At 52.1% G+C, this 27,152-nt stretch overlaps 1 protein-coding gene across 1 annotated transcript; it reads left to right on the forward strand.

Moving 5' to 3' along the window:
• The first annotated feature begins 6,133 nt into the window (after window positions 1-6,133).
• HTR1D (5-hydroxytryptamine receptor 1D) lies at window positions 6,134-24,468 on the forward strand. Its single transcript, XM_045585035.1, has 2 exons — window positions 6,134-6,202; window positions 21,990-24,468. The coding sequence occupies exon 2, from the start codon at window positions 22,577-22,579 to the stop codon at window positions 23,708-23,710; it is 1,134 nt and encodes a 377-aa protein (XP_045440991.1). The 5' UTR covers window positions 6,134-6,202; window positions 21,990-22,576; the 3' UTR covers window positions 23,711-24,468.
• The last annotated feature ends 2,684 nt before the right edge of the window (window positions 24,469-27,152 follow it).

Consider the following 27,152-nt stretch of genomic DNA (forward strand, 5'->3'; position numbering starts at 1 on the left):
TCACAAACATTTAATGATTGGCCAGGCCCAGGGGTAGGTATTTCCAGACCATGTTTCATTTCGTCTCATTGCTAACCCAGTGAAGTAGGCACTAACCTCCCCATTTTACAGATGAGGAAAGTGGGGCTCAGAGAAACGTCGTCCAGCCCCAAGGGAGCAGCAGGCCTGTCTAATTCTCCAGCCCGTGCTCTTTTCTCTCTCACACACATTATCTCCTTTCTGTTTCCCAGCTCCCAGCTCATTCATCCCCCCCCTCCCCAGCTCATTCATCCCCCCCCGCCACCCGCAACTCTGCAAGAAAGATGTTAGTATCCTTATTGTATAGGTGGATCATGTGACTGCATTGGTGGAGTTGTCCCATTTTACAGATGATGCTACTGAGGCTGAGGGAGGCGCAGGACTGGAGTTTGAACTCAGACTCACTGACTTGCCTCTACACCCCAGCCGCCCCAGGGAGGACAGCTGGAGAGGTATGAGCGGGAACAATTGGAGAAATCAAACTCTGCCTGTTGCTTCAGCTGGTTTAAACGTCTTCACATTTGCACCGCAGAATCTAACACTTTTCCTGCAGGAAAAGATGCTTGTCTTGGGGTCACACCAAATGTCCTCTGTGAGCTGAACGTCTCAGCTGTGGCTTAACCCATCCCGGGCTGATCTGAGTCAACCCTTCCTCCTTTCCTGGCGGGCACCAGCCTCTGCCTCGCTGTTCCCTCCGAGTTCTATTCCCCGGGCGAAGCAGCGGAGCTCTTAATTAAATTCTCTTGTTAGAAGTCAAGCTTGAGGAAAACAAACAGAAAAACGTCTCCCGTGGGACCGGTTCCTTCCCAGCTCGCTGGGAGGCCTGACGCTGGAGATAGTATCCCTGGCCGACCTCGGACACCCACCCCTCCCTGCTCCGGGGAATTTCCTGTCGGCGCCTTCCTCTGCTCAGGCCCACCCTGCGGGGGCAGAGGAAATTGCGATGGGAGGTGTGGGATGGTATCAGAAGTTTCAGTGTGTGGTGTGTCTCTGGTTAGGAGTCTCTGCTCCAGGGCAGGGGGTTTCGGGGAAGGAAGGAGGGGAGAGAGACTTCAAAGTCCGGGAGTGGGCGTGGCAGGAGGCACTTGTTCCCCAAGACAGCAGACACCTGATCACACCTAAGTGACTCCCATTCTCCCCTGACCACACTCTAATGGACATAAGGAACCTGAGGAGCTGGAAAGAGCACTGGACTTCGAGTCAGGAAGCCCAGGGTCTAGCCTAGATCTGTTCCTAACTCACTGAGTTCATCACAAACGGAGCCAACTGTTGTGGGATTACATGTTAAGTGTTATGCTAAGCTCCATGCATAGATGATATTTTTAAAAATATATATTTTATTGATTTTTTTTACAGACAGGAAGGGAGAGGGAGAGTTACAAACACCGATGAGAGAGAAACATCGATCAGCTGCCTCCTGTACACCCCCTACTGGGATGTACCCACAACCAAGGTACAGGCCCTTAACCAGAATCAAACCTGGGACCCTTCAGTCCGCAGGCTGACGCTCTATCCACTGAGCCAAACTGGTCAGGGCTGCATAGATGATCTTATTTAATTCTCACAAATCCATCCTTTTAAATATATATTTTATTGATTGTAGAGAGGAAGGGAGAGGGAGAGAGAGATAGAAACATCAATGATGAGAGGGAATCATTGATTGGCTCCCTCTTGCAACACCCCCTATTGGGGATTGAACCCGCACCCCGAGATGTGCCCTTGACCAGAACTGAACCTTCAGTCTGCAGGCCGATGCTCTGTCCATGGAACCAAACCATCCTTTTTTTTTTTTTTTTTTTTTTGTCAAAGAAATTGAGGCTCAGAGAGGTTAATTGACCAACCCGAAGTCACACAGCTGGTAAGTGCTGTAAAGCTGAGATTCAAACCAAGTAGTCTGGATCCAGAGCCCAAGCCCCTTACCATGGTCTCCAGTTAGTTCCAACTTCTAGGTTTCCGTTTCCCCATCTGTAAGCAAACAGGGTGGGTATACCTGAACTCCAAAGAGCCTTCCGGGTCTGACATCTGTGCTTTATTCCACTTTCATGGTACTGCCAGGCCCTGGGCTGGGAACACAGCGCTGAGTGAGATCACTTCTGTCCTCAGGTGATAAGCTCTTGGAGAGAAGAAGTCACGGCTTAATTACCCCTGCTAGCCTCTCGCCGCTTCCCACAGGCCCTGTGCAAAGAGAAGGTGCTCAGGGCATTAGTTGGCTAAATGTGTGATTCACAGGGAGGAGCATGGGCCTGGGAGTTAGACATAACCCAGGTCCCATCCTGATCTGACCCTTGCAAGGGAACGTCGCTTACTTTCTGTGTCTGTTTCTTTCTTCATCGAGTGGCAATGCACAAAAGTGCTTCCCTCCCGGAGCTGCAGAGAGGATAATGCATGGTAAGCACTTAGCATCGTGCTTAGCACATTAAAAACTGCTCAATACATCTCAGTTCCTCTCCTTGATGGATTCTCCAACCTTCTCTTACCCTTGTCACTGGCTGGTTGGGGACATGCGGAGCCCTTCTTGGTTGTCTCCCCCGGTGGAAGCTGGGAACTAATTTCTACTGCTGGCGGCAGACAGCAAACCTGCTCTGCCAGGTCCTGCGTGATGGAGGAAGAAAACCCTCCCCTGGATCCTGATTCCCATGCTGTCCCTGCTCCTCGGTGGTGCAGATGTCCCCTCTGTCTAGACAGCTGGCCCCAGAAGAAACTGCCAACCATAGACTGTCTGACAACAAAGCGTGCCCCAGACGAGAGTCCTCTTACCCACAATTCATTCAACCCCGTTCAGAAATGAACAAGCCAGACTTCCACCTCCTCAGCAGAGGGGACTCTAGGGGAGCAGGAGTGGCCAGGTGGCTTCTTTTTTCATTAATTTATCCATCCACCCATCCATCCATCTTTGGTTGAATGTCTTCCATGTGGTAGGCATGGGGGCATACCTAGGTGAATAATACCCCCTTCCCAAATTCATAATATTAGGGGAGATGGACACAAAATAAATGTGAATGGTGTGGCCATTATACTGCAGGGAGCACTCAGGGAGGGCTCACTCTGTGCCAGGCACCGTGCAATGTACTTCAGATGCACGGTTTCATCACCCCATGAAGAAGTACTATTATTGTTATCCTTTTCCTGTGAGCTAGCTCTCGGAATTGAGATGACTTGTCCAGGGTTGCACAGCTACTGAGAAATCAGGATTCAAATTCAGCCTGATCCTTGCATCAGCCTCTAAGGAGGGACTCACCACCTCCATCAGGAGGAGTGGGAAGGGCCACACAGAGCAGGGCGTTTCAGAGCTGGGCCTTGAAGGATGAGTCATGGGAGACCAAGGAGGTGTCAAAGTGAGTAGGACTCTAACCAATGGAAACGAGGGCCAGGACTTTCTGAATGGAAGAAAAAGCATGAGCCAGGTTCAAGAAGTCAGGGAGGGCATAGAGAGTGGGAACACACTGGGAAGAGCCTGGAATGCCGGGATAAGGGACTCGGGACCTCTGCAGGAGGGAGTGAGGAGGGACTTGAGATGCCTGGGCAGGGGATCCATATGCTTTAGGAAGTCTTGCTCCAGTAATGCATGGAGAATGGTCTGGAAGGGGCAGCTGATCTGGGACTCGCTCCAAGGTGTTTGGATGGCGGTAGCAGGGATGGAGATTGTGACGGAACTGTTGGTGATGCCCACGTGGATGTCAGAGTTCAGGGTACCACAGGGTGCCAACTTTGCCCTGTCCAATCATGCCACAGCCTTGCTCAAAGCCATTCGCTGGCTCCTGTGATAAAGCCTCAGGCCCTCCACCTGGCATTCGAGGCTTCATGAGCTGACCCCTGCATGCCCACCAGCCTCATCCCGACCACTCTCCCTCACTCTAGCGACATCTACAGACCAAATTCTCTGTAGCCTCTGGGCCTTTGCACATCCTGTTCCTTCTACCAGGGAACTTCTCTGCTCCCCTCCCCTCTTGTTTGCTCAGATGCCTCCCACCCCTCTTCAAGGCTCAGTGCAGGGGTTGCCCTTGCCCACCTCCCCGGTGGGGCCTGCTTTGCTCTGAGCCCCTGAAGCCCCTGCTACCCCTGCCCCTCCCCCGACTTGGGTTGGGTTGTGCTTTACTGCGTGTGGGCTTTTTCCCCCCCGGCCTGTGAGCTTCCTGAGAGTGGGGTCTGTGCTTCACACACCCGCTGGCCCAGCGTGAGGGCTGAGAGGCTGACGTGAGCCCTCTCCAGCAGACCCAGAATTTTGCTTAACCCAGCTTTCCAGTGGCACTCACCATTTGGCCTGCTCTTGTTCCGTGATGGGAGTTTCGTTAGCGCGTGCCGAGATGCTGCCCATCTCTCCGGTCCCTTCTGTGTCTCACCCCCGGTCAGGGCAGCTTCTGGAGCTGCTGGGTCTTCTCCGGGGGGGACAGAAGCCTGGTGTGTCTGTTTGTACTCTGCCATGTGGGTTTCCCTGCTGCAGGGGCTCAGGCTGGGACCCTGGCGGCGCTGCCTGGCTAGGACCCCTTCCTCCTCTAGGGCTGTTCACCTTGGGGTGTCAGCAGCAGTACCTATTTGGGGAAATGCCTCCGTTTGGCAATTTCCTATTTCCTATTCGGGAAGAGAGCCCAGGGCCCGAGTAGAGTGAAGAAGGCCAAGAGGGGTGAGGCTGCATGTAACTCTTGTCCGTTTGCCAGTGATTGATCGGCCTGGGTTTGCACTGGGACAAAAAGGGCCTTTGCATTATTAATGCCCATTGATCCCAGCCTCCCAAAAAAGAAAGATTGAGCGAGATGAAGGATCCAGGCTGATCGTCAGCTGGTAAACCAAGAGGGTGCGGTGTGGGAAAAGGAGGGGAGGGCCGGCGGGTGTGGAGTTGGTAGAGCAGGACACTAAGGAGAACAGCAGGAGGGACTGCCGGGTTTTGGTGGCCAGGTGTTCCGCAGCTTATGGGCTGCCCGTTAACCAGCGGCACCCAGCTAACGAGGTTTCACAAGAACCACTGCCAGGGACGGAGGGGCACTTCGCAATGTTGAAGGGGTCAACCCATCAAGGGCTCATAATGGCAAGTGCACTTAACAACAAGCTTCGAGATACGTGGAGTCCAAATTGGCAGAGAGCCTGTCAGGACAGCGGCCAGCTCCCCGGGAGCCACACGAAGCCGGGACACCAGCCGTGCCCAGCGTGGGGCCGCTTCAGCGGACGTTTCTCATTGTTCCTCTCTGTGCCCTGGTCTCTCCACCCCCGTTCTCTGCAAGCAGGTAGATGCATCCCAGCATCCCCACACCCGCTGGAACCTGGGGGGTCGCCTCCCCTTCCTTGGCACCGGCTGTAGGAATGAGGGAAGGAGCTGCCTCTCCGACCTCAGCTCCTGCCATTCACGCGGCCCCAGAGCCCGCTGGTCCCTGTCCCCTCAGGGTCTCTGAGCGCTGTCCCTCACTGGAAGCTGGACCCCTCCCTCACCTCCTGCCTTTGCTCAGATCCACTTTCTCAGGGAGACCTCCCCTTACTCTCTGTCTCCTTCCCCTGCTGTATTCCTTCCATGCCCCTCACCCCTATAAACGCTCCTAAGATTGACTTACCACGTTCATTAAGCTCCATGGCATCCACCTCTGTTTTGTTCCCAGCTGTGCTCCCCGCGCCTAGAGCATGCCTAATGCGCAGGGGGCTGGTAAATAAATACCTGTTAACTGAAGAAGAAAAAATATCCAACTAGCGATGGACACAGGGCACAGGGACGGATGGGGGAGCTGGGCTTCCACAGAGTCTCTGGCCGTGGCCCACCTCCCCACCCTCTACCCCGGACCAGCCACCCGCCCTCCTACAGGTGGGGATGGGGAGCCCGGGGCTGGGGCGGCGGCCAGGGCGGAGGTGGGGGGTGGAGTGGGACTCGGAGCTCCCGCAGGACCCGGACGGGAGGGGGCCGGGCCTCGCTCCCGGTGGGCGGGGTGGGCGGGGGGCCTGGAGCGGAGGCCGCGGGCGGGGGTGGGGGGCGGGGAGCGGGAGGGGGACGGAGAGGAGGGGGAGGAGGGGAGGAAAGGGGAGCTGGAGGGAGGGGCGCGGGAGGAGTGGCGGCGCGGGAAGGGGAGCGCGAGACGGAGCCGCAGGGCCGGGAGGGCGGAGGGAGCTCGGCTCCGGCGGCGCGGAGATGAGGCGGCGGCCGGCGGGGAGACCGGACGCGGCGCGCGGAGGAAGCAGGACCCGGGCGGGCGCGCGGCGGGAGCGGGTAAGCGCCCGGAGGGGCCGCCGGAGCCGGGCGCCTGGGACCGGGCCTCGGCCGCCCGGGACGTCCCACCTCCCGGCGCCTCCGGAAGAGGGTCCCCGAGGACCTGCCCGTCCGGGTCCCAGGACGGAGGGCGGGCCGGGGCCGGGGCCGGGGCCCGGGCGGCTGCGGGGTCCCGGGCGCGCGTTGGGGTGCCGGGGGTGCGGGCGTGGGGGCGCGGTGTGGTCGGGGCAGGAGGCGCGCCCCCAGGTGGGGGGCTGCGGCTCCCCCGCGGGGCCTGGGTGGCGAGGGAAGCGGGCGCTGCCCCCTGCCGGCCAGGTCGGGTGCGGCGCCGCGCGGGCCGCCCCTTTCCGGAGGGGAGTTGCAGGAGCGTCCAGGGTGGAACCCGGGCTCCAGACCACAAGCCCCGGGGGCCCGGGCTGGCTTTGTGACCTTGGGCAGGTCACTGCATCTCTTCAACCTCAGTTTGCACATCTGTCAAATGCAGGGTCTGCCTCTCCCCACCCTGCGAGATTCGGGGGATGGAGGAGCCGCCGAATGGATGCCTTTTTGTAAACGGTAAAGTTGTGTACGGATCCCAGCTAATCACAGACTGTCAGGACTGGGAGGGCACTAAGAAATCGGCTTTATGGCAGATGTGGAGAGGGGGAACAAACCTTTCCCAAGGTCACACTGCTTGTGACAGAATGTATGACGAAAGCTTCCCCCAGCTCTGGGGAGGTGCAAGGATTAAGAGTAGGGGACCTCTCCCTAGCTGGTTTGACTCAATGGATAGAGCCTCGCCTGCAGACTGAAAGATCCTGGGTTCGATTCCAGTCAAGGGCACATGCCTGGGTTGCTGGTTCAATCCCCAGTGGGGGCCGTGCAGGAGGCAGCCAATCAATGATTCTCTCTCATCATTGATGTTTCTATCTCTTTCCTCCCCTCTGAAATCAATAAAAATGTATATTTATTTTAAAAAGTGTAGGGGCTCTCTATCAGACAGGCTGCATTACAAACCAGGCTTGGCTGTTTGCTAGCTGTGTGACCTTGGGAAAGCCCCGAACCTCTCTGAGCCTTGGTTTCCTTCCATGTGACGTGGGCATGAGAATGTCCGCCTCATAGGTTTGCTGTGCAAATCAAATGAGGTCACTGTTCAGCACAGCCTCTCAACCTCTTCCTTGGACTGGGCCTCCAACGTGGGTCTGTTCTCCCCGCTGGACTGCATAGTCGCTGGCCAGGGTCTCGCCTTCCTCCCAAGGACATCGAGGGCCCTTTACCGACAGCGGCAAGCAAGGCCACTTTATTTTTTTATTATTATTATTTTTTAAAATATATTTTATTGATTTTGTACAGAGAGGAAGGGAGAGAAATAGAGAGTTAGAAACATCGATGAGAGAGAGTCATCGATCAGCTGCCTCTTGCACACCCCCTACTGGGGATCTGCCCACAACCAAGTTACATGCCCTTGACCGGAATCGAACCCAGGACCCTTCAGTCTCCAAGCCGAAGTTCTATCCATTGAGCCAAACCGGTCCCAGCAAGCAAGGTCACTTTAGCCTTTGATCCTGCCCAGCTGGTGGGAAGAAGCTGAGCCTCCTCCAGCCTTTGATCCTGCCCAGCTGGTGGGGAGGAAGGGGTGGTCTCTGTCCTGGAGGCATCCAGGGAAGCCAGGACGAGAGGGTCACATAGGAGGGAGGGAACTGACCAGCTGGACCTGACTGGTAGGACCTGGGGCTGCTCTCCTCCCCACAGTGCCCAGCGCAGACCCAGAAACTTCCTCAGAGTGTGCTCATTAGGCCATTCCTCCTCTCCCAGGCTGCAGGCGGATGACTGGTCTTTCTGGCGACTGGGATGTGGATCTGTGCTGAAACACAGAATCTCAGAGCAGAGAGTTCCCAGGACTTAAGAAGTTCCTCTCATTGCACAGATGGCCCCTGTCCGAGGCTCACAGAGGGGAGGGGGTCTGGCCAGGCCACTTCTGTCCTCCAGGAAGCTGAGCTCGGCAGACAGTGTTCAGTCTTTAACTTTCTCAGCAGCCGCCCCGGCACGGCTGACCACTCCTTTCCTCCGGGAGCGCTCTCCTGGCTCCTGCGACTCAGTACTGTCTGCGGTGCTGCTGCTGCGGCTCTTTCTGCAGGTTCATCCTCCTCTCTCTGGCCATTCGCTCCTCTGCTCTCTCAGGCCCTCCTCTCCTCTCCTCTCCTAGCGGACACTCTCCCTGGGTGGGCCCCTCCAGACCACTTCTGTACACGACCTCACAGATGCCGGGTCCAGCCCAGAATGCTCAGGCGGTGGCCGATGGGGGGAAGTGCTGAAATGAACCTGGAGCAGGGGCGAGCTTACAGGATGAGAACTACTTTATGTTGGCTGGCCAACGCTTTGCCTGAGAGGTGACATTTAAGGGGAACAGATGGTAGGAAATGGGGCCAGAGAGGTGGCAGGTTTGGGGGAGAGCGGGGGCAGCAGTTAACACAGGACCTTGTGGACCATGGTGCGATTTTTTAAAAAATATACATATTTTATTGATTTTTTTTTTTTTTTACAGAGAGGAAGGGAAAGGGATAGAGAGAGAAACATCAATCAGCTGCCTCCTGCACACTCCCTAGTGGGTATGTGCCCGCAACCAAGGTACATGCCCTTGACGGGAATCGAATCCGGGACCCTTCAGTCCGTAGGCCAACGCTCTATCCACTGAGCCAGACCGGTCAGGGCAGCGGTGCGATTTTTAAATTTTATTTAGATGTGGGAGCCAGCGGAGAATGTCAGACAGGAGGGAGAGAATGCAGTTATTTCTCCAGGGCTCCCGTGAGCCCTGGAAGAGGAGTCGCTCTATATCTTTTCTTTTTCTTTTTTAATCTGTGTTTGTTTTTTGGGAGTTGCTCTACATCCATTGCAGCCTACAGTGCTCCTGGCACTGGAGTGGGGAGGGTAGCTCCTCAAGGAGCTTCCGCCACAGGCACAAACCAGCCTGGAGCCAGGGGCGGGTGTACAGGAGGCAGGTTTTGCATCTGGCTGACCAGGAAGGCTTCCTAGAGGAAGTGGCTTTGAGAGGGCCTCAGAGGACGGAGAGCAGATGTCAGCGGACATGTCTGAGAGAGAGTGGGGCACATTGCTCTCCCAGACAGAGGGCAGTCTGTCAGCCTGAACCAAGGCACAGATGCCCCACATGTGAGTAGAGAAGTCAGGGGAGAAGAGACAGAACCTGGAGAGGAACTAGAGGTCATGCTAGGGAGGGAGTCCGGGCTGTCCAGAGAGCAAGGTCCTGGGTTTGGCCACGTACTTGCTGTGTGACCTTGAGCTGATTGCGTTCCCTTTCTGGGCCTCAGCTCCCTCATCCGTAAAATAAAAGGCTGAGTAAGAGAGAGAGGGAGGGAGGATTCTAGAGGTTGGGGATGGGTGAATAAGCCATCCAAGGAGGAGACAGGAAGTAGGGTATGGATGAGGAAGATGGTGGCTCGATTGAGGTGGGGGGCCCTGTGGTACATCCAGGAGGAATGACCAAAGGACATTTGGTGCCGAAACCGGTTTGGCTCAGTGGATAGAGTGTCAGCCTGCGGACTGAAAGGGTCCCAGGTTCGATTCCGGTCAAGGGCATGTACCTTGGTTGCGGGCCCATCCCCAGTAGGGGTTGTGCAGAAGGCGGCTGATCGATGATTCTCTCTCATCGATGTTTCTAGCTCTCTATCCCTCTCTCTTCCTCTCTGTAAAAATTAATTAAAAAAATATATATACGTATATATATATATATATATATATATGTATATATATATACACACATATATATATATATATATATATTTTTTTTTTTAAAGGACATTTGGTGCCAGAGGCACAGGCTGTCAAAAGTAAAACCATCAGTGTTCTTTCACTCACGCTTTGAGTAAATCCTTCCTGAACCACTGTATGTATTAAGTCCAAAACCTACAGCTGCGAACAAACCAGTGTCTGCTCCCGGAATGGACCAGCGTGAGGGAGGAAGCCCCTCGGCATTGGCCTGCGGGATGACGAGAGACACGTGTGTCAGTCATAAACGTGAGGCAGTTGTTGGACAGAGGAGGGGGGGCCCCATTTGGGTGGACAGAGTAGACACATTTCAGCCAAGAGGAGATGGTTGAATTTGATCCTGAGGTTGACGTTGGAATTGGACAGGTGGGAGAGGAGGAAGGATACCTTGTGGCATTCTCAGCAGGGCTGAGGGGCTGCGTTTTACTGCCTGCCGCTGGACAGCTGAGGGCAGTGGATGCTCTACACAGAGGGCACTGGGCTTCATGGCACTGCACGTGTGTCCTCCACCCCTCTGGACATCAGGCCCGGCAGGAAGACAGGCAGTCAGCAAGGGAGGGGCTGGAGCTTCAGGGCCAGGGATACCGCCCTTCAGGGTTCTTGCAGAGTGTGATCTGCCCTGAGAATCTGCCCTCAGAATTACTCCCTTTGTGTGGAAGCTCAAAGGCGAGATGTGTGTGTTGGGGGTAAGGGTTGGGCTTGAAAATGCCAAAAAGCACATTGTGTGAAACAGATGTGGGAGCCTCTGAATGCTTCTGTCATTCATCTCAAGTTCCTGCTGCACACTGGAGGCAGCAGGAGCGCTGATGGGAATCTGAAGACTTGGGCTCTGCCTGTAGCTACTGTGTGACCTTGGGCAAGTGTCTTACCCTCTCTGTTTCTCTCTCCTGCCCGTGAAGGAGTTGGATTAGATGAAGAGTCCTTCCTGCCCTGACACTCTGACATCCTGCTCGAACCCTAGGGTTGGCACTGCTGTTGTCCCTTGTACAATTACCTCCTCGCGGCCCATGGGTGCTTCTGATAGAAATACAGAATCTCAGTCCTGCTCCAGACCCACAGAATCAGAACCTGCGTTTCCCGTAAGGTCCCCAGGTGATGCTTGGGCCTGTTCAGGGTGAGGAGCACTCAGGAGCCACATTCTTGCCTTCTGTCTGGGCTGTACTGAGTGCTGAATGATGTCCGTGTACCCTCCCCTCAGCAAAAAGAGGCCCTTTCCAAGGACGTGATGGAGCCTGGCATACAGTAGGTACCCAGCAAAGGTTTTTTGAATGTGTCCAGGCATGCGTGGGGTAGATATCTGCAGGATGAGGAAGGGCGTGGGACTGACTGTGCTCAGCACCTCTATGAATGGCGGAACATGGAGTGGAGTAAGCCCAGTTCCAGGCCCAGCTTGGGATTTAGGGAAGCCGCTTCTCTGGGCCTCAGTCCCCTCCCCCTGGGCGATGGGAAGAAGAATAATGGGATGACTTCGGAGGGTTCTGGTCAGGCTTTAATGAGTTGATAGAGGAGGAGCGCTTGAAACAGTGTCTGGTTCATAGTAAGCTCTTACTAATCTTTGCTGTTACTTTACCATTACTGCTCTCCCAGCCCTTTACCTGGATCGCGTTGATTTCTCTGAGAACAGTCTCAAAGTGACCCTTAGAGGGCGACATCACCCTGCTGAGAACCACTGGTTCTAGAGCAGTGATACCCAAGAGAACTAGAATGCAAGTCACAAATATAATTTCAGATTTAGAAAATCTAGAGATAACCAAGTTTTTAAAAAAAAGTGAAATTAATTTCAATGATATATTTTATTTACTCAACATATCCAAATCACTAACATATAACATATAAAAATGATTAGTTGAAATACTTTTCATTCTTTTTTGAACTAAGCCTTTGGAAACCAGTGGTTTTTACGCTTAACAGCACATCACAGAGGCCACATTTAAGGCCTTCAGTGGCCACAGGTGGGCAGGAGTGGCTGTTCTAGAATTTCTCAGCGCTGGCTCTCATCCTAGTTATGCCACCTTTGTGGCCTTGGGCTAGTGGGTTTACCTCTCTGGGCCTCAGTTTTTTCATCTATAAAATGGGAACTAACTCTGCCTTAAGGATTAGTAAGTATTAAAGTAGTAGGGGCAAGCCGAAGCTGGTTTGGCTCAGCGGATAGAGGGTCGGCCTATGGACTGAAAGGTCCCAGGTTCGATTCCGGTCAAGGGCATGTACCTTGGTTGCAGGCATATCTCCAGTAGAGGGTGTGCAAGAGGCAGCTGATGGATGACTCTCTCTCATCGATGTTTCTAACTCTCTATCCCTCTCTCTTCCTCTGTGTAAAAAATCAATAAAATATATTTTTAAAAAATAAAATATTAGGGGCAGATGGTGAGCGTTTAAAACCCTTTTGCCCACTTCCTCACAAGCCTCATTCTCTTGGCCATGGCTGGTCCATGCTGGACCCAGAAGGCAGCGTGGGTGGTAGAAGCACGGAGCTGAGCTGGAAGGGAGGCCAGACTTTGCTCTGGGGTCTCGTGCGCGTCACCCGCCTCTCTGTACAGCAGCTCTCTCCGCTGATTGGGTGATATCATTTGAAAAGTTCCTTCTAAGTCATGTTTGCCAGGGGGGGGCTGTTCCTTATAACGAGCTAGAATGAAGGGAGCAATTACTGCGCGGCCGGTGCTCTCTCTTCAGCTCACGCAAACCTAAGAGCAGTTTGAGGTTGGAACTGGTATTGCCCCCTTTTCCGCCTGAGGAAACTAAGCTGAAAAGTGTTAAGTGACAAGCTCAGGGTCTCCTTTTTAAAAATATATATATTTCATTGATATTGTACAGAGAAGAAGGGAGAGAGATAGAGTTAGAAACATCCATGAGAGAGTCATCGATCAGCTGCCTCTTGCACACCCCCTACCGGGGATGTGCCCGCAACCAAGGTACATGCCCTTGACTGGAATCGAACCCGGGACCTTTCAGTCCCCAAGCCGACGCTCTATCCACTGAGCCAAACCGGTTTCTGGCAGGGTCTCCTTTTGATCAGCAAAATGGATGCCCATGGTTGTTAGGCACTTAACCATTACTTTTTTAGGTAAACTTTTTGCAAAAACAAAAGTACCCAAAATACAAGTGTGCCGCCTGATGCATTTTCACAAAGAGAACACACCCAGCTTAAGAAACAGAGCATGGCTGAAACCGGTGTGGCTCAGTGGATAAAGTATCAGCCTGCGGACTGAAAGGTCCCAGGTTCGATTCCGGTCAAGGGCATGTACCTTGGTTGCGGGCACATCCGCAGTGGGGGGTGTGCAGGAGGCAGCTGATCGATGTTTCTCTCTCATCGATGTTTCTAGCTCTCTATCCCTCTCCTTGCCTCTCTGTAAAAACTCAATAAAATTAAAAAAGAAGAAGAAGAAGAAGAAGAAGAAGAAGAAGAGAGAAATAGAGCATGACTTGTACCCACAAGCCCCCTCACGCTTCTTCCCAGTCACTGCACTCCCTCCCGCCAGGGTGTGACTTCCGTCAGCAGAGGTCGGTGTTGCCTCTTCTTGAACTTGAGGAAGTTTGAATCACATCCGGTGCCATCATGTTGAGCTGCTTCTGTGGCTGCGGGGAGCGGGGAGCGGGTCCCCCCTGGGGGACACACAGGGACGTAGAGTGAGGCGTTCCGGGTGAATCAGCCGCAGCGGATTTGCCCGTTCTCCTGCTGATGTCTGCCGGCTGGTTTCAGGTTGGGATTGTGAAATAGCGCCGTTGCCCGCAGTTCTTGCACAAGTCTTCTGGTGCACATACATGTTTTCGTTTGTTTTAGAGCTGAGCGTGGAAGTTTTGGTTCAGAGGTTGGGCTACTTTTAATTTTCTACATTTCCCATATTCTTATAATTAGAGAAACTAAGGTGAAAGATGAACTTGCTCAAGATGCTGATCAGGGAGAGTCCTGGCAGGTGTGGCTCGGTCGGTTGGGCGCCGCCCTGTGCACGGGAAGGTCACCGGGTCGCTCACCAGTCAGGGCACAGGCCCGGGTTTCGGTCCTTTGCTCTTGCTTCGATGTTTCTCTCTCTTTCTCCCTCTCCCTTCCTCCCTCTTTAAAACCAATTTTAAAATCTTTCATTTAAAAAAGGATAATGATTAGAGATCAAAACTTGCCCTCAAATATAGATCTGCAGATGGATAGCTGTGGATAGACACACACACACACACCCATGTTAAAGCTTTTCTCACATCTGTTATTTTTTATCTCACCCCCTGACACCCCCGGCAAATAGACTGGATGCCCTGATTTTACCGAGGAGAAAGCAGGGCTGTGGGAGGTTCCGGGAGACAGACAGAAAGATGAAATAGCAGCTGTGGATGCACTTTGCACAGGCGGGAGAACTCTCCAGATTCATGGAGGCCCGTTGCCCTGCGCAGGGCTTGCTCATCCGTGCCGCCCAGCTTCCAGAGAAAGAGCAGACAGATGCACAGTCCCTCTGTGGGGATTATCCTACTGCGACAAATCTCTATCACAGAACCTTGGTGGTTGTTTTTTTTTCCTCCAAAAGGATGAGGCCGGCTTCTGAGCATACAGTAAACCCATCCAGCCGAGACCGGTTTGGCTCAATGGATAGAGCGTCGGCTTGGGGACTGAAAGGTCCCGAGTTCGATTCTGGTCAAGGGCATGTACCTTGGTTGCGGGCACATCCCCAGAGGGGGGTGTGCAAGAGGCAGCTGATCGATGACTCTCTCATCGATGTTTCTAACTCTCTATCTCTCTCCCTTCCTCTCTGTACAAAATCAATAAAATATATTAAAAAAAAAAAAAAAGATAACAGAGTGTGCTTCCCCCAGGCTACTCTTCAAAACACACACACACACACACACAAAAAAAAAAACCAAAAAAAAAAAAACATCCATCTTCTCTGTTTCTGGCAAAGTTTTATGACTCACTTAAAATCCAGGTCCTTTGGGAACGGAGGGCGGGGATCTCCCCGGTGGGATGCCTGGGGGAAGAGGGATAAAAGGCGCCTGTGCTGGGTGGCCACCGGGTGAGGCATGTTTTCCCTCCACTGAATCCACGTAGCAGTTCTGGGAGGAAGATGCTATTCACCTCAATGTACAGGCCAGGAGGCAGAATGACTCGCCTCCATCCACAGGAGGGCCTGCTTGGTGGGAAGGAACTGAGAATCCTGTCTTGTTCCCGTTCCTCGGGCCTGTGGTGTCCATTCGAACTGGCTCACCTCGGAAGAGGAGGCGTTGGTACCACTGAGACTTCCTGGCCACGGAGGTCACCGATGGGCTCTGGGGGCTGGGAGGATCATCTCTGGGGCTGGAAGGCTCCTTCCTCCTATCCCAGGGCAGGTGGTCCTCCCCATCCCTCCACCCCCGCTCCTTTCTCCGCTCCATTCTCCTGCCTCTCTCTGCAGATCTGTTCTCTTTGTTTACTTATGGCTTTTCTGCTCCCCCAAAACTTGCCCCAGATTTGGTCATGGCTGTGGCCTGACTCCAGCCTCAGGATCCTTAGCTTTCTATCATCTGTCTGCCCAGTGTTTCCATTCTGCATTCCCAAGAGAATCTGCCTGGTCCATATCGGGTCACATCTTCTTCCTGGTCCAATCAGCTGTGGTCAGAGGAGCCTGTGGGACCATTTGGGACTGGAACTCAGGTCTGTGTGCCTGCTTTCCACCCTTCCTCCCTCTGCAGAGCTGCTGGAGCTGGGGAGGGCGGCGTGCATGGTGTGCTGGAGTTCTGTGATCTGGATGCCAGGGGAGATGCTGCTGGGAGGGGAGAAGCTGAGGAAAGCCCAGCTGTGCGGATGCTCCCGGAGTGTGGTGGGCAAGGGGGAAGCTCCCTGGCCTGGCGGACAAGTAGCTCTAACAAGAGCAGACATCGTCACTGACATGGACAGTGTCACCTTGTAAGGGAAGAGACCTTGTAGGAGACCTGACTATAGTTGGACGCATCGCAGGGAAACCAGAGAAGTCATCGTTTACTCTGATGGGCATCTGCATCCATGATCTTAGCAGTTCTTCCCCAACTCCTGTGAGATCTGGATTCGCATCTCTATCCCCGGGCTGTGCAGGCCCGGGAGCTCAAGTAACTTGCCCAATGGCCACAGAGAGAAAGCGGAGCAGAGATTGGGGCCTGAGCCTGCCTGGCATAAAACACATGCTTCTCACTACTGCCCTCCATCTTTGTTACCATGGTAACACTTGTTCAGGACTCTACAGCACATCATATTCATGATCTTCCTGGACTATTCAGCACCCCTTTGGGGCAGCATATCCATGTTTATGTTCCCATTTTCCCTCGGAAGAACTGATGGTCAGAAAGAAATTGTGACTTATCCTCGGCTACCTGCTGCTCAGTGGCAGAGCTGGGACCAGAACTCACATCTTTGGGACCCAAATATATCAATAGGTATTGAAGTGTCAAAATATATCAATATTATTGCTAGTAGTGTGGATATAGATAGATATTAATGAAAGGGTAATATGCAAATCGACCGAATGGCCAAACAGCAGAACGACCATCCAGATGACCTTCCGGATGCAACCGGGGCTGTGAGAGCCTACTCTTGCACGAATTTCGTGCATCTGGCCTCGTGTGTGTGTGTGTGTGTGTGTGTGTGTATGTGTGTGTGTGTGTGTATGTGTATATTATACAAAACTGTTGAAGAAAAACAGTGAATATATCATTCCCGCCAAAAGTATATATGCATGTTAAAGAAGAAAAATAAATACCCATGTACCCTCCATCACCTTAAAAAATAAAACATCATTGCCCAGTTGGCGTGGCTCACTGGCTGAGCATTGACCTATGAACCAGGTCTGATTCCTGTCATGGGCACATGTCTGGGTTGCGGGCTCGATCCCCAGAAGGGGGCGTGTAGGAGGCAGCCGATCAATGATTCTCTCCCATCATCGCTGATTCTATTTCTCTCTTCCTTTCCCTTCCTCTCTGAAACCAATAAATATATATTAAACAACAACAACAACAACAGAAATAGAACATCATTGATATCTTTGAAACCCCTCCACAATTATATTCCTATAATACATTCTTTCCTCTCCAGGTATAACTTTGTATTTAACTCGTAGCCCATCATGTGACATCGCGCTCAGTAGGCCGCCTGCCCCTTCCACAGGAGCCGGCGGGAACCGCAGCCCACCACCCGAAGCCACACTGCTTCCACGGGAGCCACTCGGCTTCCGTGGGAGGTGGAAGCCAACCGCTGGCACCCATGGGAGCTGGGAGGGACCCACCCGGAGGGAACCACCCTCCTCTCCGGGCCTGTGCTCAGCTGCAGAGGCTGCGGGCCAGTGTTCGTGTCTGCTGTCCGTGTCCGTGTCCGTGTCCGTGTCTGCTCCGGCTCTGGGGAGCCAGCCGGAGCCAGGCACGGCTCACCAGCGCCCCCTGGCTCTGTCTCCATCTCCACTCCGGGCCTCACCTGCGCATGCAGCCTCCTCCTGTCTGGTCAAAGTCCCGTTCTAATTTGCACATTTCCTCTTTGTATAGATAGATGTTTGCCTTCTTTTCCTTCTGTGTTGCCACATATTTAGACCTCTGAGCAGTTTGTTTCTTCCTGCATGTGTTTGGCTCTGGCACTCAGTGCTGTGTGTGTGAATGCGTGCTGCTTTGGTCCACCTGCTGTGCTTCCCTGCAGCGCCTCATGGCAGGAATATGCCCCGTTCCCTCACCCTGCTGGTGGATGTTGGGGTGGCCTCTTGTCCGTTACAGCCAGTGCTGCCGTGGCCATGCTGGCTGCTGGCAGCTGGGAAACACCTCCACGAGTGTCTGTCATGCAGACCTAGGAGTGAAACTACTGGCCCGTGAGGTAGTCACCACAGAGTTTGCTTCATGAGATACTGCCAAATTGTCTGCTAACAAGGGGCCTCCAGTTTATACTCTCCTGGTGGAAGCTGGCAATTCCTGTTGCTCTCTGTACCCTCACGGAATGACATGACGTGATCAGATTGGAAATGTTTACCTATCTGTTGGGTGAAAATGGTCTCGTTTTATTTTCTGTTTTTTAAAATATGTTTTATTGATTTTTTTACAGAGAGGAAGGGAGAGGGGGAGAGAGTTAGAAATATCAATGAGAGAGAAACATTGATCACCTGCCTCCTGCACACCCCCTAGTGGGTATGTGCCTGCAACCAAGGCACATGCCCTTGACCGGAATCGAACCTGGAACTCTTCAGTCCATAGGCCAGGCCTGACACTCTAGCCATTGAGCCAAACCGGTTAGGGCTCATTGTTGTTTAAATTTGCATTTTTAATTTTGTTATTTGAAGCGTGATGAGAGAGAGGTAGTTGACTCTAGTGCTACAGTCTGTATCTCCAATGGCAGCTGGATTATGGGAAGTTCCCCCAACTGTGCTCAGGACGGGAAGGACAGCAGGCAGGAGGGCCCGGGGAGGGAGGACCAAGCCCATCCAGCCTGTCCTTCCCAGGACGTCACCCTTCAGCCTCTCAGGACTTTCCGAGTCCACGCCTTCCTCTGGAATGAGGTCACTGGAATGCCTGGGACCCAAGGAGAGGCCTGGGTTTGTGGGGCAAGCACACCAGCCTTCCGTGGGAAAGGACGGCGCCTCTCGCCCAGACTGTCCGGAAGGAAGAAAATTCCAAGCAGTCCAACCCAACTTCTCATTTTCCATGTGAACCAAAGTGGGAGGGATCTTTACAGAAGCTTTTGGGGTCGGGCAGGAGGGATCATATTTTCACCTGTTCCCTGAGATCCAGATTCAACTTCACTGCTGAAGCACCTGTGCCTGAGGCCTTTCTTCCTGGAGAGAGGCAGTGTGCAGAAGAATGGAGATTTCCACTCCCACCTGGGTGACCTCACCTCCCTGAGCACTGGTTGGCTCTTTGTCAGGAGGGGCCATGTTCCCACATCACAGACCAGTCACTCAGCTCCAGGGCCAACTCAATACCTGGGACATACCAGGAGCCCCAGGAAAGGATTTTCAAACTTTGGGAGTATTTTGGAGCAGGTGGCTTAAGATTTTTTTTTTTTTTTTAAGAGAATTTTTGTAAGAATTTATTTGAGCTGAATACTCAAGATTGGTTTTCTTAAATTGAGACTGTTTTCTCTCCTCTAGGCAGATATATTTTTTAATTGATTGATGAGAGAGAGAGAGAGGGAGGGAGGGAGAGACGGGGAGACACATCGATTTGTTGTTTCACTTAGCTTTGTATTCTTTGGTTGATTCTTGTGTGTGCCCTGACTGGGGATTGAACCCGCAACCTTGGCAAATCGTGCTGAAGCTCCAACCAACTGAGCTACCTGACCAGGGCTCAGCAGATATTTTTAAAAGATGAAATGCCCACAGTTTTGGGGAGTGGGAGGAAAACTACCACATTACAGGTTTGCTTAGCGTTTAAAAATCCATCCATAGACATAGACTGAACCTTTCCTATAAAGCTGAGCAGAGCTCAAGGCCAGAGGGGAAGTTGGGTAGGATGATAATGATTCTTTTTTTCTTTTTTTTTTAATGTGTATTTTCATTGATTTCAGAGAAGGAGGGAGAGAAAGACAGAAACATCAATGATGAGAGAGAATCATTGATCAGCTGCCCCCTACTGGGGTTCGAGCCTGCAACCCGGACATGTGTCCTGAATGGGAATCGATGCTCAACCACTGAGCCATGCCAGCCGGGCATGACAGTGATTCTTGACGCCTCTCAGCATGTCCTGGGTGTCAAAGGCTGGCCTTGCCAGGAGCCTTGGACACTCCACAGCAGCCCTGGGAGGCAGGCAGGGTGGCCACTGTTTTGGGGGAAGAAGTCCGAGACTCAGAAAGGATACGGGCCCTAGCTGGTCTGGCTCAGTGGATGGAGCCTCGGCCTGCGGACTGGAGGGCCCTGGGTTGCATTCCGGCCAAGGGCATAGGCCCAGGGGGCGAAGTGGCGGGCGCGTGCAGGAGGCAGCCAATCAATGATTCTCTCTCCTCGTTGATGTTTTTATCTCTCCCTCTCTGAAATCAATAAATATATATATATAATATATTTTTATTTTATTTTATTTTATTTTAAGAAAGGGTATGGGACTTGCCCGAGGTCATAGAGGAGGGCTGTCATAGAACAGGGATTAGAGCCCAATTGCCCCATGGTCCGAGCCACACTCTCCCCAGTGCCTGGCTGCCTGCCACCCCTGGCCTCAGCTACCTCCGGGCCTTAGCTCTTCCCTGCCTCTGGCCTCTCAGCCCAGCCAGCTGCTCCCTTTGCCGCCCTCTGACGATGCTGTGCACTTTCTGACCTCTGGGCCTTTGCTCCTGCCTTTCCAGCCACCAGGAACACGGGCCATCCCTTCCCACTTGGACTGTTAAACCCTTGTCCTCGAGGTAGCCAGCCAGGGGACCATATGCAGCCTTTAAGAAAGATGGTTGTGGTAATATATTTTGAACAGACTATTGTTCAAAATATATTACGTTGAAAACCACACAAACTGCAAGACATAGTCATACATAATTATAATCATCACATTTAAAAAAATATATATTTTATTGATTTTACACAGAGAGGAATTGAGAGGGACAGAGAGTTAGAAACGTCGATGAGAGAGAAACATCGACCAGCTGCCTCTTGCACACCGCCCAGTGGGGATGTGCCCACAACCAAGGTACATGCCCTTGACCAGAGTAGAACCCGGGACCCTTCAGTCCGCAGACCGACACTCCATCCACTGAGCCAAACCGGTCCCGGCTATAATCATCACATTTTTATTAAATGTAAATCACAGATTCTGCCTTGCCAGCTCCATTCCAGGGTCGAACATGCCTTCTCTGGGCTATGAATGCTCCCTGTGTGCTAAGTCGGGAAGAAATGAAATTGATGGTAGGGATTCCTGGTGGAATTGTAGTGTTCCATGCAAGGCAGGGACAGGTGGAGTGGGGGTGTGGATGGGGCTAAAGGGTCTGGGAATTCCTCTTACCAACCCCACAGACCCAGGGGCTGCCTGCCAGGCCCCATGGACTTCAGCTGCCAGGGAAGGGCCTGCACTGGCTGCCGCTGGTTTGCCTCCTTCTGATCCTCAGTTCCAAGGTCCCCATGCCCTCAGAGCGCCCGGGCTTGCCCATGTCCCGGATACGGAAGCCCAGATTCAAGGCCAGAGGGGAAAAGAAAAAGAGTCTTTAAGATTTTCTTGTGACCAAATTTCCAATTTCCATTTGGAAAGCCAAATGTATTTTTTTTAATAAATATATTTTATTGATTTTTCACAGAGAGGAAGAGAGAGGGTTAGAGAGTTAGAAACATCCATGAGAGAATCATCGATCAGCTGCCTCTTGCACACCCCCTACTGGGGATGGGCCCGCAACCAAGGTACATGCCCTTGACCGGATTCGAACCTGGGACCCTTCAGTCCGCAGGCCAACACTCTATTCACTGAGCCAAACCAGCTTCAGCAGCCGAATGTATCTTTTCTAAATTTGAACTTTCACCGTGAAAAATGTCCAGGGTTTTCATGTCTTTGCTAACAAAATGGTGTTTTGTTCTTTGCCTTTTGAGGGAAGGGGGTCACTCTAGGAAATTTGGAAATCCCGTGGAATAGAAGAAAAGTCACTTCCCCCGCCAATGTCTAGAGAAATACATGCTAACAATTTGGTATCTTTCCTGGCCTTTTTTTTTTTTTTTTTTCCTTCCCTCTTTTCTTTTCCCTGCTTTTCTGTGCACAGAGTTGTTTTGTTTAGTTTCCACTGAGTAAATAGAAGGATTTCTGACTCACGATTTGCAGAGCTGCTTACGGTGCTTGTAACAAGCTTGTGATGCTTCCAACGGCGATGAGACTTTGCCCCTGGGAATTGTGGGGGTGGGCCCCGCGGCCCTCCCCCGGACACGGTGGAGAATGCCTGTTCTGCTGCACCAGGGCCGCGCTAAGCAGGGTCCTTTTCCTCCTACAGTTACTCGCAAGTGTCTAACCTGTCCTTCTGGAACATAACTCTCGACTTTTCTTCTTTTTCAAACCCCAGAACTCGGAACACGTGCCCTTCTCCATGAACCCACGGGGACCCGTTTGTTTTGCCTTCTCGCGGCTCACGCATTCTGCGGGTCTTGGTAACCGGGATGTTTTGTCTGTTCAGGCTCGCAACCATCAGTGGGACAGGAACCAGCGCTAAGGACCTCATGATGTGTCGAGACGGACCTGGGAGCTGCCGACTGGCCGCCTTCCTCTGAATCAGCTGCTATTTCTGTGTGTCTCTCGTTTTCAAAGCTCCCCGGAGGCAACCCGAAATCCCCTATGGCCTCAGAATAGGGATGGGGGAGGGGTTCTGAGCTCCTCATCCAACATGTCTATCTCACAGGCCTCGGAAGGAGCCACAACGCCGAAGGCAAGAATCTCAGGGCACTGCCCACACTGGGGTGGTACCCTGACGAATGTCTAGCACATCCAGCATGGGTCCGGCGGGCCTGACCGTTGGTGGGGCAGAGTTCCAGAACAGCGAGACGTCCTGGCATCCATCCGGTTTAGGAAAGACCTTTCACGGCCAGCTGGTGGTCACCTCCATGCTCTTGAAATAGTCCAGCCTTGAGGTTTCTTCCCTGTGTGGTCTGTTCTGACGCATGGCCCCGCCAGCGCGAAACACGATGACTTTGTTCTGTGGGCAACGCAGCTGTGAAAGAGGCAGCTGTGTGTGTCCACGTCTGCGGGAAGAGAGAGCCCCCTAGAATGTCCCCGGTGAACCAGTCAGTGGAAGGCCTTCTGCAGGAGGCCTCCAACCGATCTCTGAATGCTACGGATCCTCCAGAGGCCTGGGACCCGGGGACCCTGCAGGCCCTCCAGATTTCTCTGGCCGTGGTCCTCGCCGTCATCACGCTGGCCACGGTCCTCTCCAACGCCTTCGTGCTCACCACCATCTTCCTCACCAGGAAGCTCCACAGCCCGGCCAACTATCTCATCGGCTCGCTGGCCACGACGGACCTCCTGGTTTCCATCCTGGTCATGCCCATCAGCATTGCGTACACCATCACCCACACCTGGAGCTTCGGCCAGGTCCTGTGCGACATCTGGCTGTCCTCGGACATCACGTGCTGCACGGCCTCCATCCTGCACCTCTGCGTCATCGCCCTGGACCGGTACTGGGCCATCACCGACGCCCTGGAGTACAGTAAGCGCCGGACGGCCGGCCACGCGGCGGCCATGATCGCCGTGGTCTGGGCCATCTCCGTCTGCATCTCCATCCCGCCCCTCTTCTGGCGGCAGGCCAAAGCTCAGGAGGAGCTGCTGGACTGCCAGGTGAACACCTCTCAGATCTCCTACACCATCTACTCCACGTGCGGGGCCTTCTACATCCCGTCCCTGCTGCTCATCATCCTCTACGGCCGCATCTACCTGGCCGCCCGGAGCCGCATCCTCAACCCGCCCTCCCTCTACGGGAAGCGCTTCACCACGGCCCAGCTCATCACGGGCTCGGCGGGGTCCTCCCTCTGCTCCCTCAACCCCGGCCTCCATGAGGCCCACTCCCACCTGGCCGGCTCGGCCCTCTTCTTCCAGCAGGTGAAGATCAAGCTGGCGGACAGCGCGCTGGAGCGCAAGAGGATTTCGGCCGCTCGGGAGAGGAAGGCCACCAAGACCCTGGGGGTCATCCTGGGCGCCTTCATCGTCTGCTGGCTGCCCTTCTTCGTGGCGTCGCTCGTCCTCCCCATCTGCCGGGACGCCTGCTGGATCCCCCGAGCCCTCTTTGACTTCTTCACCTGGCTGGGCTACTTAAACTCGCTCATCAACCCCATCATCTATACCGTGTTCAACGAAGAGTTCCGCCAAGCGTTTCAGAAAGTGGTCCATTTCCGGAAAGCCTCCTAGTTTTGCCCGGTGGGGACTCTGGTTATCATTTGTGTCCTATCACCCAACTGGAATTGTCCTTTTTTTATTTTTTATTTTACCTGAGATTTGGGTTAATCCTGATATGAGGGGTTTGGGGTCAATCAACAGAATTGTTGTGTGTGTTTTTTTATTTCTTATTCCTGTTGTCTTCTTGACTTCTAAGCCAACTCAAAGCCGGGAAGCTGAGTGAAAGGGGACAAAGACTGAAGATTTCCCTCAGCCTAATATTTTTAGGGTTCATCCATGTCGGAGGAAACATGGCCCACAGGGTTCCGCGCGGATGCAATTCAGGCGGGATACTGACTCTGTGGGAAGAGCCAGGCTCACAAGCGCGGCTTTCTGGTCTACCAAAGTTTTTTTTTATGGACCTCAAAGGAGGGTGTTCACCCTCTGATTCCTTCTTAGACTGGATCTCTCCCAGTTGTTCATGTAAGGTGATATCAGTGTGGAGTGACAGAGAGAGGTTCAGAGGCTGGGGGCAGTGGAGTGGAAAGATTGGAACCAAATCCACTATCTTGTACCCTTCCTCCTCCTCCAGTCTCTCTGCACCCTATTCATGTTCTGAGGTTAAAACCCACAATCGCCCCCACTGAAGTAGATTGACAGGCTTTGGACCCACCAAGGTTTGAGTGGAACACCATTCTGATTCCCTCTCTCCCCTGAATTTTTACATGCCATTCTCATTAGAGATCTTAACATGTTGAGTCTTATCAAATAAAAAGCATGAGACATCATGATCAGTAAAGTCTTTGAGTAATTTCCCCCCTCTCCCTGGATGTAGAAACCTGTCCGTTCAATTTTGTCTCCAGCATTTATTGAGCACCTACCACATGCCAGGCCTTGAGCCAGAGTCCTGGCGTCTGGTATCTCACCGGAACCTCCTAACAGTGAGAGTTAGTATAATACGATGATTAGAGATAAGGACCTGATACCTCAGTGCAAATCCAGGTTCTACCAATTTCTAGCTGGGTAACCTTGCACAAGTTTCTTAATCCCTCTTTGCCTCACTTTCCTCAACTGTAAAATGGCAATAATAATCGGGATGTTATTGTATATTTTATTTATTTTTAAAATGTATGATTATTGTTGAAAGTATTACAGACATCCCTTCCCCCCATTAACCCCTACTCCCGACTTTCACCTCCTCCTCAGACCTTCACTGCACTGTTGTCTGTGTCCATGGGTTATGCATATATGCATATACGCCCTTTGGTTAATCTCTTCCTGCCCTCTACCTTCCCTCTGACAATTGTCAGTCTGTTGCATGATTCCATGTCTCTGGATCTATTTTGTTTGTCCGTTTATTTTGTTCATAGATTCCACACATAAATGAGATCATGTGATATTTGTCTTTCTCTGACTGGCTTATTTCGCTTAGCGTAATACTCTCCAGATCCCTCCACGTGTCTTAAAAGATAAGAGATCCTTTTTTTTTTTTACAGTTGCATAGTATTCCAATGTGTAAATATACCACAGCTTCTTTTATCCATTCAGCTATTGATGGGCACTTGGGCTATTTCCAGACCTTAGCTGTTGTAAAGTGTGCTGCTATGAGCATAGGGCCACATATATTCTTTCTGATAGGGTCTATCACTATTACATTTCTTTTTATTGACAGAGAATATTTTCTTGTATGGCTATACCACATTTTATTTATTCATCCATCTGTTGATGGACTGTTGGGTTGTTTCCACTCTTTGGCTGTTATGACAATGCTGCTGTGAGCTTTCTTGTACAAGTTTTTGTGTGAACGTATGTTTTCATTCCTCTTGGGTCCATACTGAGGAGTAGAATTGCTGTATCCTATGGTAATCAACCCTTTTGAGGAACTGCCAGACTGTTTTCCTAGGCGACGGCATCATTTTATTTTATTTTATTTTTAATATATTTTACTGATGTTTTTTTACAGAGAGGAAGGGAGAGGGATAGAGAGCTAGAAACATCGATGAGTGAGAAACATCAACCAGCTGCCTCCTGCACACCCCCTACTGGGGATGTGCCCGCAACCAACGTACATGCCCTTGACCGGAATTGAACCCGGGACCTTTCAGTCTGCAGGGCGACGCTCTATCCACTGAGCCAAACCGGTTTTGGCGGCGGCACCATTTTACATTTCCATTCCAACCTGTGCACATCCTCAGCAGTATTCACTATTGCCTTTTTGATGAGAGGGTTCTAGTGGGTATGAAATAGTATCTGCCTGTGGCAGCTAACTTGTTTAAGGCCCAGAGAGTAATTATGTTCCACTTTGCAGGTCATTTCATCTCTGTTGTAACTACTCAGCTCTGCCATTGCAGCGTGAAAGCAGCCATAGGCAACGTGTACACAAATGAGCTTGGCTGTGTTCCGATGACATTTTATTTACTAAGATAGCAGCTTGCAGGCTGTACTTCGCAGACTTCTGATCTAGGAGAGCATCCTTCACCCCCAACCTGCCTATCCATTCCCTACCCCTTTTCTGGCTTTATTTTTTTTTTATTATTATACTTATTACTGATGATGAAATATCTGTGTTAGTTCTGGCTTATTGTCTGTCTGCCACCTCTAGAGTGTCAATTTCTTTTCTTTTTTAATATATTTTATTGATTTTGTACAGAGAGGAAGGGAGAGAGATTGCAAGTTAGAAACATCGATGAGAGAGAGTCATCGATCAGCTGCCTCCTGCATACCCCCTACTGGGGATGTGCCCGCAACCAAGGTACATGCCCTTGACCGGAATCGAACCCGGGACCCTTCAGTCCCCAAGCCGAGGCTCTATCCACTGAGCCAAACCGGTTTCGGCTAGAGTGTCAATTTCTTCAAGGTGGGGATCTTACTTGTCAAGTTCACTGTTCGCTTCCCAACACACCACAGTGCCTGGCACATAGTAGATGCTCAGTAAGTATTTGTTTGAATGAATGAGCAATGGGATGAATGGAACACCCTTTCTAGGCTTACAAATGACTTGTTCTCAATGTCTTTGTCTTTAAAGTTTTAGGATAAAGTGACTGGCCCTGGGGCTGGAATCTCACAGATCATGAGATTTGGTGTCAGGTGGGTCCTAAGTCAGACTCAGGGCCGTTCTGTCCTGAGTGTAGCTGAGACTAGAGAAAAGTGAGCAGGCTGGGTGACCCCAGTGTCCCCAAGAAGCTGTGTCTGGGACTGACCCCGAAGCATGCACTCAGCCGCTGTCCTTCTGCTCACATACCCCTCCTCCATGTCTACTCAGTGACAAAGGATTGGGCAGCTTCGGAGAATGAGCAGCTGTTTCTGGTCTTCCTCGTTACAACCTGAAACCTGCCCATTTGGATGCCATGCCCGGAGAACTGCCCACTAACTTGGCCACATGAAAGTCAAATTGAAAATAAATTTGTTTTTTGAAAACTTAAAAATAAGTAAACTTGTTTTCCCAGATCACCGAGGAAGGCTATATTCGGGGCCA

This window comes from Pipistrellus kuhlii, unplaced genomic scaffold (genome assembly GCF_014108245.1).
Source record: "Pipistrellus kuhlii isolate mPipKuh1 unplaced genomic scaffold, mPipKuh1.p scaffold_m20_p_2, whole genome shotgun sequence".
In the NCBI taxonomy this organism is placed as follows: Eukaryota; Metazoa; Chordata; class Mammalia; order Chiroptera; family Vespertilionidae; genus Pipistrellus; species Pipistrellus kuhlii.